At 43.1% G+C, this 15,849-nt stretch overlaps 1 protein-coding gene across 1 annotated transcript in view; it reads right to left on the minus strand.

Annotated features, from left to right (window-relative positions):
* Nucleotides 1-15,849, minus strand: part of Dcbld1 (discoidin, CUB and LCCL domain containing 1) — a 72,619-nt gene that overhangs the window by 34,047 nt on the left and 22,723 nt on the right. The window contains exon 2 of the mRNA XM_021653059.2: nt 12,281-12,493. Coding sequence (XP_021508734.1) covers nt 12,281-12,493 — 213 coding nt within the window. The remainder of the gene's footprint in view (nt 1-12,280; nt 12,494-15,849) is intronic.

Below are 15,849 nucleotides of genomic sequence, written 5' to 3' on the forward strand. Positions count from 1 at the left end.
AATTGTAGATATGATGGAGAGAACAGCCAGAGGAATCTAGAGCAGAGATAAGTTGGTAGACTGAACATGACCAGCAGACTGGTCTTGGCCATGAAGGATGGTAAAGAGGGGGCAAGAGGTGAAGAGAAAGAGTGGACCAAGAGCAGAAGACAAAAAAAGAGGGCACACAGCTGAAATAATAGGGTTAAAAGAAGAAATGAGTGGTGGGGGACTTGCTAGGACAGTATCTTTTAGTATGAAAACTTTTCTCCAGTCCACATCTATTCAAGTGCTAGAATCGTATGCTAAAACTCCAGTCAGTGATGGGCCATGTTTCTTACTGTGTTCTCAAAAAATCAAGATTACAAAGTCAAAGCATTCACACTTGAAGTGATGCTGATAAGTATAAACAATCTTGTTGAGCTGGTCAGATGGCTCATGTCAGTGATCCCAACACTGGGGGGCTAAGGCAGAAAAACTTCCCTGAGCTTGAGGCCAACCTGAGTTACATAGTGAATTCCAAGCCAGCTTGGGCAAGATCCTGTCTCAAAACAAATAAGCAAACAAAAGTAAAATAAAATGAATTTCCTATCCTGGTCATGGTATAGACAGACACATAATACATAATGATTATGGACGTGCACGACACTTGATAGTAGGTGATTGTTATGTATTCATGTACATACTATATCTACTTTATTTTAGACTCTGTGTGTGCGTCTTTAAAAACAAAACACACAAACAAAAACAGTATCTCATGTAGTGTAAAATGACCCTGAACTCACTAGGTAGCCAAGGATGACCTTGAAATCCTCATTCTCTTGCTTCACCCTAGCCTCCCTCCTATGATGGACAAAAACAAACACACAAACAAACAAAAAACATGTCACCTAAAATAAGTTAGCCATTCCTCTCTTAAAAACAAAACACCTAAGGCTGGAGAGATGAATTAGCTCAGTGGTTAAGAGCACTGGTTGCTTTTCTAAAGGACCTGGGGTTCAATTCCCAGGACCCACATGGAGCTTACACCTGTCTGTAACTCTAGTTTCAGGGCTTATGACACCCTCACACAGACATATGTGTAGGGAGAATACCAATAAACAGTAAAAAAGAAAGAAAAAGGAAGGAGGAAAGAAAGAAAAGAAAGAAGGAAGGAAGGAAGGAGAGAAGACAGAAAAGGAAGGAAGGAAACACCTATTAATTCCAGCACTTGGGAAGCAGAGACAGGCAGATCTCTGTAAGTTTGAGAACAGCCTGGTCTACAAAATGAGTTCCAGGACAGCCAGGATTACACAGAGAAACCCTGTCTTGAAAAACACAAACAAACAAACAAAAAAACAAAAAACCCAAAGAAGTCATGTAGAAGCCAGGCATGGTGGCGCATGCTCCTGCAATCCCAGGACTCTGATGGAGGGCAGGATAAAAAGTTCAAGGCCACCCTCAGCTAAGCAAGACTGGGCTACGTGAGACCCTATCAAAGAAAACCAAACAAAATGGAAGTCATATTAAGTGCCTGACCATTTTGGCTCAAATGAACTGCCAACATTTCAGAAGCGCTACCAGCCAAATGTGACACAATTCCACTGTTGCCAGGAGTTGTGTACCATTTATAAAGCTCCAGCCATCATGGTCCCCTCTTTACTTCTCTCTCCTCCTCCTTCCTCTTCATTCCATGTAGACCCCACTCAACTGCAAAAACCCTCCACCATCTCTCCAGCCAGTGGGTCACGAACTTTAAAAAACCCGCTATCTCATGCCAAATCAACACCCAGACATTTTGACTTTTCTCTGTACTGGCATTCCTGTGGATCAAATGTTTTACTTTTGCTCATTTATTGAATTCATTATTACAGTGTGTGTGTGTGGGGGGGGTCCTGTTTCTCACATCCCAGCATGGCCCTGCTGTTAAGTGGCATTTGTTTGCCCGCACCTCACTTAGTACGTTCCACCTGATCTTAAAGAGAGCGGGCGTACTTAAACATTTGAAAAAATAAATTTCATTGTCAACTCAAGAGCTCTTTTTTTTTTTTTTTTAAATCATCTTACACCACATAATTTTGACCATACTGCTTATACTCTGTTGACTGGGGAAGCTGTTTCCATTTAAAGTCAGGCTGAGCCCCACCCTTCTAAAATTAGAGCGCACATTTACTAAGGATGCCTGGCTCTCAACCAGCAGTGCTGTGTGTCACTGCACTGAAATTGCCATCTAAGCCAGCCCCTCTTACTGCCTTTCTTCCTTTCTTTCCTCCTTTCTCTTTCTGAGTATAGCTCTCATGTAAGCAGTCTGACCTCCCCCCTACCCCCACAATGACCCAGCCCAGGGATGCTAAGCAAGGACCCTACCAACCAAACCACATTCACAGCCCTGTAACCTCTATTCTTATCTGCCGGACAAGTTCCATTTTATGCTTCATCACAAATTTCCATGTGACTGGGACAAGGACATTAATTAGACAGACAGAAAAATCAGGGAAGAAAGCATTTTCACTCTTGTGGCTAACTGGCAGCCCTGAATCAAGAGCAGAGCCATTAATGACACTAAATGGTACGGCATTGTAGCATTTGTCACCAGACATGAAACCAAGTCCTCACAGACCAGGAAAGCAGGAGCATTGATTGAGTGGCCTCCTTTGAGCACAGGAGCCAGTTCCTCCATGCAACCATCCCCTGTCTGGGGTTACAGCAGCTGCTGAAAGGAAACCCTTTGTTTCCTCTCACGAATGAAACAGAGTGGTGCTATCAACTGCCTGCTCCAGGCCAAGCCTGGAACCCTCCACGCTTTGGCAATCTGACCATCTGTGCAGCAGCACGCAGCTCTTCTCCACAGCCTGCCCCAGCCTTTCATCGCAAGGCAAGAGGGTGGAGCTAGGAGCAGTTCCAGGTCGTCTCCGGTAGGTATGCAGTCTTGATCTTGGAGTTGAATAACTAAGTTACTATCTTATAGGTGAAAAGGGTCCCCTGCATAAAAGTAAGAATGCAACCTCCTCCTTTCCCAGTGCCTGTGGAAAAAGAAACGCACAGGCACCAAATGAAAACCTACCTCCTTCAACTTTGAGGTTTGTCAAAAATTAAAAGGAACAACAAAAAAGCCGCATCAAACCCCTCATTAGCCCCCTCTGAGCTATATATATAATTTTCAGGACAGATAAGAACATGCCTGGTGGGGCTCAGTGGCCTTCCCTGGGAACACCACTGGCAGGCCTAGCCACTATCCGCTGCCAGGAAAGTGGTACCCAGCAAGGTTCAGCTTTGTGCTGAAGGGCATGCTGATAAAGCAATCACCAGAAACGCGGAGGCTGCAGTTAGATTTCCGTCCATTTCTCATTTTGGTTTTCAATGCAGTCAAACGGCAGGGTTCGCCCAGGCTTGCTAATTGCAGCAAGGTCATTGTACAAAAATTATAGAATTTTCAGGGCCACTTTCTTTGAAAAGAAGAATTAGCATAAAAAAGGAACACCCCTGGATTGTGCCATTAAAACCATAGTCACGTAACAATGTTTAGGTGGTATCCCTGGTGAGATTTTGGTCTCTGGTTCTCAGACAAACATGCAGCTTTCCTTGGGGTTCAGGGACACAAGAGGGAAGAAGTGCCTCCTGGGATTGGCAGAGCACCCCACCAAGCCATCCTTCACAAAGAGTGGCAACTGAATCAGTGTTGCCAGGGAAGTAGCTCTTCCCCCCCCCCCAGACTATGGTTATGTTAATGAAATGCCATAGGGAACATTTAGGCAAACCCAGCCTTTTATATGCTAGAAATTCCTTTCAAGGTTCTGTGTCTTTAACTTTCAAAAGCTTATTTTACCATTTACTCCTTGTGTCTGAGAGAACTATTTGTAAAACAGGGGGCTTCTGAGTTTGTGTTTTCTCTCTTTGGAATTAAAAAAAAATTAAGAATCATAATGACAAGATGCTAAATACCTATGAGTCTTAAAACTTAGAAATTTTATCAGTCAAAAAATTATATCCTACTTTTTTCATTTATCTTGTTTTTAGTATGGTCGAAACATTAACAGTGTCACAGTACTTATAAGTCACAATAGTCAGTAAAATATGTTGGGGGTGGAGGTACAGAAAATGTAGACTGGTCTTTGAACTTCCTGATTTCCCTATGGCTCAAAGCACAGAGCAAAACAGGGATCCTCCAACTAACTACTGTTTCCCTCCACCATAGGCCACCCTGACTTCTCAGAGCAATCCTACCATGAAAATCCATGACTGATTGCTCCCAACCTCAGTTTGGTCCCAGGATGCCCCCCGTGGAGAGCCCCGATGAAGGGCCCATTTCCTCCAACAAGAGACACACAAGAGTTACAAGCTGGCACACAAGCCAAGCTTGTCCCAGCACACAAGCTGGGACCCTGTGTGATTAAGCTCATACTTCTAGAGTCAAATGCCCACTTGAGAGCTTAAGCAAGTTCCTCGGCCTGGAGTGTCAGCTTCCTTCTGCACAGAGGTTAGCAACAGAATCCATGTCGTAGAGTTATTCAGAGGAGAGAATCGGGAACACGCAGGTACTGAGCCCTGTACACTTGCAGCTAGGTGTGGGGTCACAGGCAACTCCAATCCTGTCCCATGGATTGTCACACACTAACTGCATGGAAAAGCAAGCTTCTCTTTGAATGAGGGTATCTGCAGACGGTAACTTCTAAACGCGATTCCTCCTTTGGCGTGAATATGGTGATATTCAAATTCCTCTTTCGTAAGAAGCCAGCTTTATATATTTGCTGAAAATTAAGTTACGTGTAAATATTGTTTGAGCGTCTGGAATGGCGGGGTTATGCTAAACGCTCAAGTTTGAGAAAGGACTGTCCGCCCAAGGACACCCGTTCCACATCAAGTAATGATTAAACAACTGTCTAAATCTGAAACGTGAGCGCAGCCCAGGGTGAGGAACTATGTCAAAGATCTTTCTAGAGAAGGTGGTCCTGCACTGGAAACTGGAAGGATGGGGAGAAGTGTGTGTGTTAGAAGGAAGAGGAAATATCAACAAAGGGCACAAAGTCATAAGAAGTGACAGAGTGCAGAGTGCCTGAGCTGTAAAATAGAGTTTTTATTAGTTTGAAGACGACCTTCCTTATCACAGAAAGAATGGTCTTGCCTTGGGCAAATACTTTCAGGAAGGAGGGACTGCAGGAGACAGGGAGTCAGCCCCCTACACTGGACAATTTCCTCATTCCCAAATCCTTCTTCCTGTCCCTATAAAAGGTGGCAGCCAGCTTTTATTTATTTGCTTATCAATTTATTTATTTATTTACTTTCAGTTTCTTTATATCCCAAAGGTACATCCCTCCCAGCTCCCCGTTTCCTGCTTTCCCTCCCCTCCCGAAAAGGGGAGTTCCCCCACATCAACCCTCCCTAGTATATCAAGCTACATCAGGACTGAGTATATCCTCAGCATATCCTCCCCGAGGCCAGGCCAGGCAGCCCCGCCAGGGGGAAGTGATGCAAAAGCAGGCAATAGAGTCCATGTTAGGTTTAAACACCCTCTTCCCCTCCACTCGCCAGGTGCCCTATATGTAGACCAAGCAGCCCATGTGTCCAGACCATGCATGCTTCTTTGTTGATGCCTTAGTCTCTGCAAGCCCCCACGGGACTGGGTTAGCTGTCTCTGTTGGTCTTCTTGTGAAGTTCCTGTCCCTTCCACGTCCTTCCATCTTTCCAGGCAGCCAGCTTTTTATTCTGGCAGACCTCTCCATTTCCTGAAGCCTCCCCCAGGCCACCCTCTCCTTGTGAGTACTAGTCCTGCCAGGGCCTCTTGTCTGTTGAAGGTTGAACTTTGATCTCTTTTTGCCTTGTCTTTTTATGCTGCCTCAGAAATCTAACATGATGCTTTTAGGGCAGAAACATAGGTAGTTAGGGTGATGGGAGTAGAGTTTGGAGATTAAGCTAAATAGAAAGAAGAATGGAGAGTTAAAAAGCCTGAATTCCACACTAACAAGTTTCTGCAGGTGGTAAAACACAATGATCTGTTGATTTTTAGTTTTTGAGACAGGGATTCTCTGTGTAGCCCTCCCTGGCTGTCTTAGAATTTGCTCTATAGATCAGGCTTGGTCTTGAACTCAGAGATTCTCCTGTGTCTGCCTCCCAAGTGCTGGGATTAAAGGCATGTGCAACCATGACCTACACAGAATACAACATGACCTACACAGAACACAACTATTTTTAAAATAAGAAAATAACAATATTTAACAAGATAATATTAAGTGGCCTACAAAACAGTGGCGGTAGCAAGGAGACAGAGGGGCTCAAGAAGTTTTCCAAGAAGAAAAATACAGGTTGATTATCCCTTATCTTAAATGCTTGGGACAAAGCGTCTGAGAAGCTGGGAAGGCTTCTCCATCCTGGTATTTGTAAACACTTTATCAGCTTAGCATTCCTACTGTCAAACTCAGAACCTAAAGTGCTCAGAAATCCAAAACTTTTTAGAATCTCTTCCTTACTTATTTGAGTATGGGTGAGCATGTGTACACGCGCATTTGGACCCCTAACCTCTCTCTCTCTTTCTCTCTCTCTCATATACTGACTCAGTCTCTCACCTGAACCCAGACCTTGCAGATTCAACTAGTCTAGTTAGCCAATCTGCTCTTGGCGATCCCTCAACCTTGTCTCCTGTACAGGAGGCATTAGCATTCTCATGGGTTCTGGGGATCTGAACTTTGGTCCCCAGGCTCTGATGGCACAGATACCTGCTGAGCCATCCTACTCCATCCTTCTTCTGTGTTGTGTCTGGGGACATGAAGTTCCAGAACAGTAGAATTTAATTCCAAAGTACTGGCTCTGCTACCTGAATTGAGTCTCTATTGTTTTATAAGCACAGGTAAACAAAAGATGAGCTGTTTTTCTAAAGCCGTCTTCTGAAAAGGTATCACCTTCCATTTGAGACTGGCCATCATCTCATACTACATTGTTCTATTTGAGTAACCACAGCACAATGGGTATTAAAAGAAAAAATTGCTTGAAATAACCCAGACTTAATACAGTTTTGAGTAGAGAAAAAAATCCCACTGGAGAAGCCATTAAAAGAGGAGGCAAAGAAAGGCAATACTGACATCATAATTCACATCTCAGAAGTATATGTGCTCACAGATTCTGATGCTGAACAGGCTATGAAGAGGTCTCATAACGATTACAATCTATTGATATTATATTTTCTATTCACTTGCTTTTGGAGACAAGGTTTTTGTCATCCAGACTTGCCTCAAACAAACTCCCTTTGTAATTGAGGATGACCTTGAACTCTGATCCTCCTGCCTCCTCTTCCCAAGTCGATCATGGTGTCTCTTGAATGTAATCAAAGCACTGGGGAGCCTGAGGCAGGATGATTGCTGAGTTCAAAATCAGCTGGCGTTACACAGTAAGTTCCAGACTAGCTTGAGTTATGGTGAGACTCTCTCAAAGACAGACAGCTGGTGATAGTGTTACGCTGGTTAAAAATGAAGTATCTGAATTTAATCACAAGAGACATCAAAGCAACCTAAACTCACAGACACTGTACAAAATAACTGGGTAGCACTAGATGAACTGCACAAAAGACAAATATAGACCGAGGAACTATCCTTGATTATAGGAGATCAAGGAGCCACGGGCAGCTCAAAGCTAGATGCCGATCCTAAGCTGGATTCTAGATGAGAAAGGGGACATTATCCATCATTCTTTCCTTCCTTCCTCTTCAGACAGCATCTCACTGTATAACTCTGGCTGGTCTGGAACTGGCTGTGAAGGGCAGGCTGGCTTTAACTCACAGAGCTCTGCCTTGTCTCAGCAGTTCAGTCGTCGGGCTCTGACGGCACGGCTTGCTGAGCCATCATCTCCCCATCCCATTATACCCTATCCTTCTGTGTCATGTCAGGGAGCAAGAAGTTCCTGAGCTGTAGAACTTAGGATATGGATTTTAGATTGGGATGCTCACTCCATCTGTATGTTCTTAGAAGTCTCACTTGAGACTTCTAAGCTGAAAGAAACCCTTTCTTCCCTAAAGTTGCTTTTGGTCAAATTTTTGATTTTGGGGTTTGTTTTGTTGTTGTTGTTGTTTGGTTGGTTGGTTGGTTTTTCGTTTTCAGTTTTTCAAGACATGGTTTCTCGGTTAGCCTTGGCTGTCCTGGACTTGCTTTGTAGACCAGGCTGGCCTCTAATTCACAGAGATCTACAAATCTGCCTCCCAGAGTGCTGGGGTTACGGGCATGCACCACCATACCAAGCTATTGGTCATGTTTTTTAGACCACATCAATAGAAACCCTAAGACAGACCTTGGTACAAGGTTTGTGGGGTATTGCTGTGACAGACCTGACCATGCTGTGGGGAGGACTGTGAAAGAACATTAGAAAAAGCCTTGGCACTTTCATAGCTTAGTGAGCTTGGAAGACAAGAATAATTGAGAGAAATGCAGGTGATAGGGGCCTGGCTTGTGAAGTTTCAGAAGAAGGTTTGAAAGTACCTTGAAGACTCTATCAGGGTCATTTGATATAAAGTAATAATCAGCGGTCCTGGTCAGCAGGGGTGGAAGAACTGGCTGTGACCACAAGAGACCACTAAAGTGAAGCTTTGCTTTGCTGGGATAATCGATCGATACTGTCAGCTGGTGCTGAACAATCAGCGGTGATTAGAAAGAGACCAGCATCACTGAGGTGAAATCTTAGGGTAGTGTTTCCTCCAGGCCAGCACGCAGAAGCTGAGGTCCAGAGGGGGCCATGACCATACGTTATGCGGGCAGCTGAGCTTACAATGTGTTAAGAACTTCTCAGGAGGTTCTGGTTTTGAAGGCATGTAGGAGTCATGAAGAGAAGGTGAGGCTTGGCATCACATGGCAGGTTCAGAGTTCCAGAAGAGAGTCTAGGAGACACTATTAGTGAAGGTACAGCCCAGTTGCAAGAGAAAGACCCAGAACTTGAGAAGCCAGTTGCATGGAATGGATGGCTAAGAACAGCAGAGCACAGAGAAGAGCCACCTCAGAGTGGTATCAGCTCAAGCGTAGGAAACAAGCTGTGGGCGCTGTGGAGAGTGAAGCTAGAGACGAGGGCCTTTGGAGCCCATAGGACAGGCATCAAACACTGTCTTTTTTTCACTTGGTTTTGCTTTGATTTGTGACTGTGATCTGGTTCTTATAATAAGAAAGTATTTAACCTGTTTTTGTTTGTTTAGTTTTTAAGAGCCCGCAGTTGAGACTTTTGATATTTTATTTATTTTTAAATTACTTTGTGTGTACTGCTGTTTTGCCTGAATATGTATCTGTGTACCATGCTCACACCTAGTGCCTGAGGAGGCTAAAGGGAGTCAGACCCCTTGTTACTGGAGTTACAGATGGTTGTGAAACACCATGTAGGTTCTGGAGATTGAACCCCTGGTCTTCTGGAAGAACAATCAGTGCTCTTAACCACATCTCCAGCCAGACACTTTGATATTTTAGAGAGACTTTGAACTCTTAAAGAAACTGAGTGTTTTTAAAAAGATTCAACTTTTAAAGCATTTAAAAATTTAAAGACCATGGGACTTCTAAACATTGGAATGTTTTGTATTATGATAATAATCTTATATTTATATTAACAAGACATCTTGGGGGAAAATGGGAAAGGAAAGGTTGTAATTACATAGTATTGTGTTTGTGTGTCAAGGACTGATTGTCCCGGTTAATTTTTGTCAACTTGACAGAAGCTACAATTATCTGAGAAGAGAGAACCACAATTGAGAAAATGCCTCCATAAGACTGGCCGTGGGGATTTTCCTTGATTACTGATTGATGTGGGAGGCCCCGGAGCATTGTGGCTGGTACCACCCCTGGGCATGTGATCCTGGGCTGTGTAAAATAGGCTGAGCAAGCCACGGAGATCAGGCCTTCCTTCATAGCTGCTCTGCTTCAATTCCTGCCTCTGGGGTCCTGCTTTGTTTGGGTCCCTGCCCTGACTTCCCTGAGTATGAGCTGAGAGTTATGAGCTGAAATAAGCCTTTTCCTCCCCAAATTGCTTTTGTTCATGGTGTTTTATCACAGCAACAGACACCTGAACTAAGACAAGTACCTTCTAGTTAATGACTGAAGTGGAGATCAGCCATAGTCATAGTACAATCACTACCCCATCTTGTTTGCACAGGCCTTTTAACACCAACAATTTGCAGTGTGTATCTGCTCAATTCCTATGAGGCGGAGTGGTGTATTATTCACACTTATTGACAGTACATCTTGTTGCAAAAAATGTGTGTGTGTGTGTGTGTGTGTGTGTGTGTGTGTGCTGTGCATTCCTGAGTGTGGGCGATGGTGAGATGTCTTTCATTTATCACGTTTCCACCTTCCTTTGAGACACCTGAAGCTCACTGAGTTATACCTGGTGGCCATCAAGCTCCGGAGGACCCACCTTTCTCTAACATGGTGCAGTTACAGACACTTGCCTCCAATGCCTGCCTTTTACATGGGCTCTGGGGATCCAAAGTCAGGCCTTCGGGCTTGTACAGCAATTGCCTTACCCACCTAGCCACCTCCCCAATCCCCTAAAGAATGCCCAAAGCATACGATTCAAGCAATGACCCGTCAAAAATTAACTGCCCACTAATAAAGCCTGGTGCAGCTTGAGCATATTCACAACAGCCCATGTGAGCACATCCCAAGAATGTGGACTCTTGGCAGAGATTGCCCATACTCATGCCAGAAAACGTTACTCTTTCAAAACATTAACCCTGCATTCAAAATAACAGCAGCTTTGAGCCTCAAGGTCCCTTACCAGTGGGTTTTAACAATGCATTGGTTAATTAAAAGTACTGAACTGTTTGAGTTCAAAGAACTCAGTTGTTAGTCACACATGAAACTGTTAGAGTTGACATCTTTCAGCATCGCAAGAGCCATTCCAGAACATGTGATTCCTTCCCGATGCACGTCAGTATGCATTCCCTTGATCAGCTGTGGGTCCCTGGAATCCTGTGGCCACACCGCTGCAGAAGCCCTGAATGGGGGCAACAGCACACAGAACTGTCCGCTGCAGTTCTTATGTTCAGCCTACAAGAGGACAAAGTTCTTCTGCCTTCTCTTTCTGCATTCCTAGAAGTTCAACCTGACCCAGGGGTCTATTTTAAGTAAGTTAAAGCATATGTTGGCTAGTGGTTTTCATCAAAAGAAATCTTTAAAGCAGCCACAAAAGATGACCTCTGAACATCATTAAACATGTTGTCTTAACATCCCTAACTAAATTACTACTTATTCCTTGTGTTTTAGTCAAAATTGCTGTTGCATAGTATAATAATGGACTGGTCCAGCTCAGAAGACAGGGTTCATTCAGCACACAGCAGCCTTGAACTGTATTATGTATTAAAAGGTGACCTTGAACTCCTGATTCTCCTGGATTACAGACCTGTGCTGCCTAGTCCCTATGCCCTATTTACTGGCTTTGTTTAGACGGTAATAGGAAGAAGGGCAATAGAGATTTGTGTCTTGAAGCCACAAAAATAAAGAAACAAATTCTTCCCCCAGCCCTTAATGATTTAATTGTGTAGTCATAATCATGTCACCAAACTATATTTATCTGTAGACTATGAAATTAATAAGGGTTACCCAAGGATGCACTTGAGCTTTATAGAAAATATGTGTAAGGGCTACTTGTGCCCAACATAAACTGGATATGCTCATTTTTTATGAACACAAATCCTGTTTATAAAAGACAAACAAACTTTATGAAGAAAAACTTTAAGGAACAATAATTATCTTTTATCGCTCTAACAAATCACAGTTCAGTACCTATTTCCCAGTAACGAACCCACTTCTTAAAAAAAATTCAAAAACCAGGGGCTAGAGATGTTGTTGGTAAAGTACTTACCCAGCACACATGAAGGCCTGGGATTTATCCCTGCCACCAAATAACCTAGGCATGGTGGTTCTTGCCTCTATATCCCAGTGCACCATAACCATAAAAACTGATGGAATAGCGTGGACTACAGGAGACCCGGTCTCAAAAAAAAAAAAAAAAAGGCCGAGAACTTACAAATGTAGATGACAAGATTTGTTCAAGATTTTTGTCTTTGATTTCCAATTGTCTGAATCATAGTCACTACATAATAAATACCAGCTAAATAAATGAATGTGTATGTTTTAGCCAAATGCCACATTTCCAATTCAGTTTCCATTGAGAGAGACATTCAAGCCAGACTCTGAGACACACGGGGTAGATTTATTTCAGCTCAAAAGGCAAGCGCATCTGCATTACTCTGCATGCAAGTTGGGAGCTTATACAAAGCAAGTTTCTCTTCCCATTTTGCTAGGCTGTGCTGCTAACCAACACACTGCTTGCTCTTCTCTCCAGGCACCCACAACTCCATGCTTACCATACTGATCTGTTGGGCTGGTGAAGAGAAGGTAGTCGGAATCGCAGGTCTTAGACTCAATGTTCAAATCTCCCAACCTCAGAATAAGTCTCTTCCCTTTCGGAACTGTGATGATCTTTTCGCACACGGTGTGATTGGGGTAAGTCCCTGGATAATTCTTAGATGTCATTGTGCCACTGTCCTGAGAGGTCACTATGTGACCACAGCCATCACCTGGTAAAGAAGAAAGAATGCAAGATGTAAGTGTAATCTGACTCCTACCAAGATCAAGAGTCCCCTACACTCTCCAAGTTGAGTGTGTCTTTTTGTGTTTGTTTTGTTTTCCTGTGAGAAGGAAGGGCTAAGCAAGAAATCACACACCACATCTTGTTTCAAGCTGTATCATCTTTGGTCTTGTTTGTCTGCTGCACTCTGTAGGTCTCACGCTCTGCAATAGAATGCAGAGCTTAGGAAACACATCATTTGTTTTACTGGCTGTCAATCATCTAAAGTTGTTCCAAACACCCTGGCTTTTGTCTACATTTGTCAAGCTACTCTAAAGCCAATGAACAATAATTTGTAACTTACTTCAAAGCTGAGAGAAATAACACACACAAGATGCTCCTGACAGAATTTATACTAATATGGACAGGATTTTGTTTAGGTGCAAGTCTCTTAGCCAAACAACCATTCCATATTTATGTCTCAATTACTATAACAGTCATGGGTCCAGAGAGTTCTCATAGACTCAGGCTATCAGAAATCATTAAGATTTTAATGCATGGAGTGTGCTGGACATGCTAGTCATGGTCTCAACTACTGGGGAACCATACAAAACCAGCAAGGGGGCCTTCACAAAACTTTAGTCCCTCATTTGATAACTGTAATTCTAGGTGATATGTGCCGTATCAAGAAGCCTAAACACAGTGCTGAAAGAGCACAAAGAAAAAAGGCAAAAAAATGCATTCTCATGAATTTTATAAATAACTCACTAAAACAAGTGTAAGAACAAACAACCACATACAATGACCCACTATGCATACAACTAAACCTCTCAGCTACCAAGAAGCAGCCTGGCTGACCATTTGAATGCTCTTGCTTTCCATTTTGTGCAATTCTTTTCTAATAAAAAAAAAAAAAGAAAGAAATATGTTTAAGAATAACACAGGGCTGGTAAGAAGGCTCCATGTAAAAGCACTGACTCCCCAAAGTTGCCTCACACTCACAGAGAGACAGAGACAGAGAGTTCATACACACATAACAAGAAGTTTCCAAAGAACAAGAACTTAAGGAATCACAATTGGGAGTACAGGATTAGAATCCTAGAGGCAGAGGCAGGAGAGGAGTCCGAGGCCCGCCTCAGCAGTGCAGCGATGCCCTGTCACAAACAAAACCAAATACAACTAAATATAAAGTAAGGAGTAGACTCAGTAGGGCTCACACCTATAATTCCAGCACTACAGAGGCAGAGGTAGGAAGAGGATGCAAATTCAAGGCCAACCTGTTCTATACAATTAATTCCAGGCCAACCAGGGCTATATAGGGTCCTATCTAAAATTAAGTAATTAAAAAAATAAATTATATGAATCAACCTTAACATGTGTATTATATTCTATCTTTTTCTCTTTTAAAGATGGTGGCAAAGAAAAACCCCAGGTTATCATTTTACTCAAAGCCTTAACTTTATTTCTTTCCAGGTGTTTATGCTCTCAAGCTCAAGGGAAACTTTGTCACCCAATGATGATGCTAAGGGGCAGAACAGTCCGAGATGTCCAATCACTGCTGTGTATGGGACCTTGGCTTCCTTGAGATTTCCCTTCCCACTCTCAGGATGAAAATCTGCATCACAAAAGAAGTGTGGATTTGCTCAAAAGCTCAGTAAGGGTCACAGGAAGCCTAGCTCTTTCTCTTGCATGTGGAAGTAGGCTGACTGTAGGATTTCTGTGGCAAATGCTGTTATCTCCTTATTTGTACTGTCAGCAAATTCATCCATTGTTCTTCTACAGTTCTGATGACTTTAGATGACTGCAGAAATATGCCACAGGGGAAAATGGAAAACTGCCAGAGAGAGAAAATGGCGGCACATACAACACAGGAAAGGAAGACAAGAGTCCCAGGAGCTTCATCCTGGACCTCGTAGCCAGGTCCTCTTACTGAGAGTCACAGACAAGAAGGCAGAGGTGTTTTAAAAATCTATCCATTTAGCCAGGCACAAGGTAAGTGACTTACTTGGGGGGCAGGGATGGAGGAGGATGGAAGACAGCTTGAGTTACAGAGCGAGACTATCTCAAAGAGCAACAACAACAACCAACAGCTACAACTTCAGTGGATCCCACTTTAAAACTCTAACCTCATAAAATCCTTAAGATCATTGTTGGTGCTGTATAGGTGGTTCAGTGACCTAGATGGCTGCATGCTCTTTCAGAGGACCTGAGTTCAGTTCAGGTTGAGTTCAGGTTGTTGGTTTACAACCACCTGTAATCCAAGCTCAGGGACCAGGTAACCTCTCCTGAGTCTCATGGTACTTGCACTTGAATTCACACTGTGATAGCAGTACCAAAAAATTGTTAACTGACGATTAACTATTAATTCTTAACTAATTAACATGGTAATGAAGTTACATAAGAGACTATGGATGTGGCACAGTTGGTAGAGAGCCTGCCTAGCATGAATGAGCCCTCAATTCCATCTTTGGCACCCTAAAATCACAGGTCGGGGCACACACCCATCATTCCAGCACCTAGGAGGTAGAGAGAAGAGGATCAGAAACTTAAGGTCATTCTCATACAAAGTAAATCCAAACTCATCACAGTCTACACAAAACCCTGTCAGAAATAAAAGAAGAGTAAATAAAAGGAAGAAAAAGTGCCATTTTTACAGACACCTACTGATTTATGTAGGACTGAAATGACATCCAGTCTGAGATTTGCTTCAAAATACTTAACACAAACGAGAGAGGCGGGATATGTGAAAAGGCTGTTGTGATTTTCTGAGAAGTACGCACAGCACTCAAAGAACCTCACAGTGATCAAAATGACTGTGATGTAGTTCTGTGGGATGGTACTTGTCTTGAGGCTCTGAGCTCAACCACCAGCACAGTTTATAATGGAAAATGTAATAAAGTCCATGTTTAAGGAAAGTAAGAAAATCAACGTTTTATGATTAAGTTTCACAGACATATTGGAGATGATCTCCCAGGCAGAGAGAGAGAAAGTGAGGCTTGAGTGCATGGGGACAGCCAGAGTGAAGTGCCACCTGCCCAACTTCAAAGGGGAGAGATGGGGGGAGGAGGAAGGATTGCCCCAGGGACTCTTTCTGCTCTTCAAAAGCATCTGCAACAAAACATTTATCTTTTCCTTCCTTTGAACTGGAATTTAATTGCCAAAGCACAGGATGACCAAATTAGTATCTTCCCCTTTCCCAAGACAGAAACTGTCTCCCCACTACTCAGTATTTTAGCTCATGGTAGTCTGTTCCCTATAGGCCTAAACTCTGGCTACTGCTCAGAGCAGCAGCTGCACTGGGAAAATAACTAACCATTCCCTTAAAACAATTTACAAAAATAAAACTGAATGGGACTGGGAGTTCAA

This window comes from Meriones unguiculatus, chromosome 20 (genome assembly GCF_030254825.1).
Source record: "Meriones unguiculatus strain TT.TT164.6M chromosome 20, Bangor_MerUng_6.1, whole genome shotgun sequence".
Lineage (NCBI taxonomy): Eukaryota > Metazoa > Chordata > Mammalia > Rodentia > Muridae > Meriones > Meriones unguiculatus.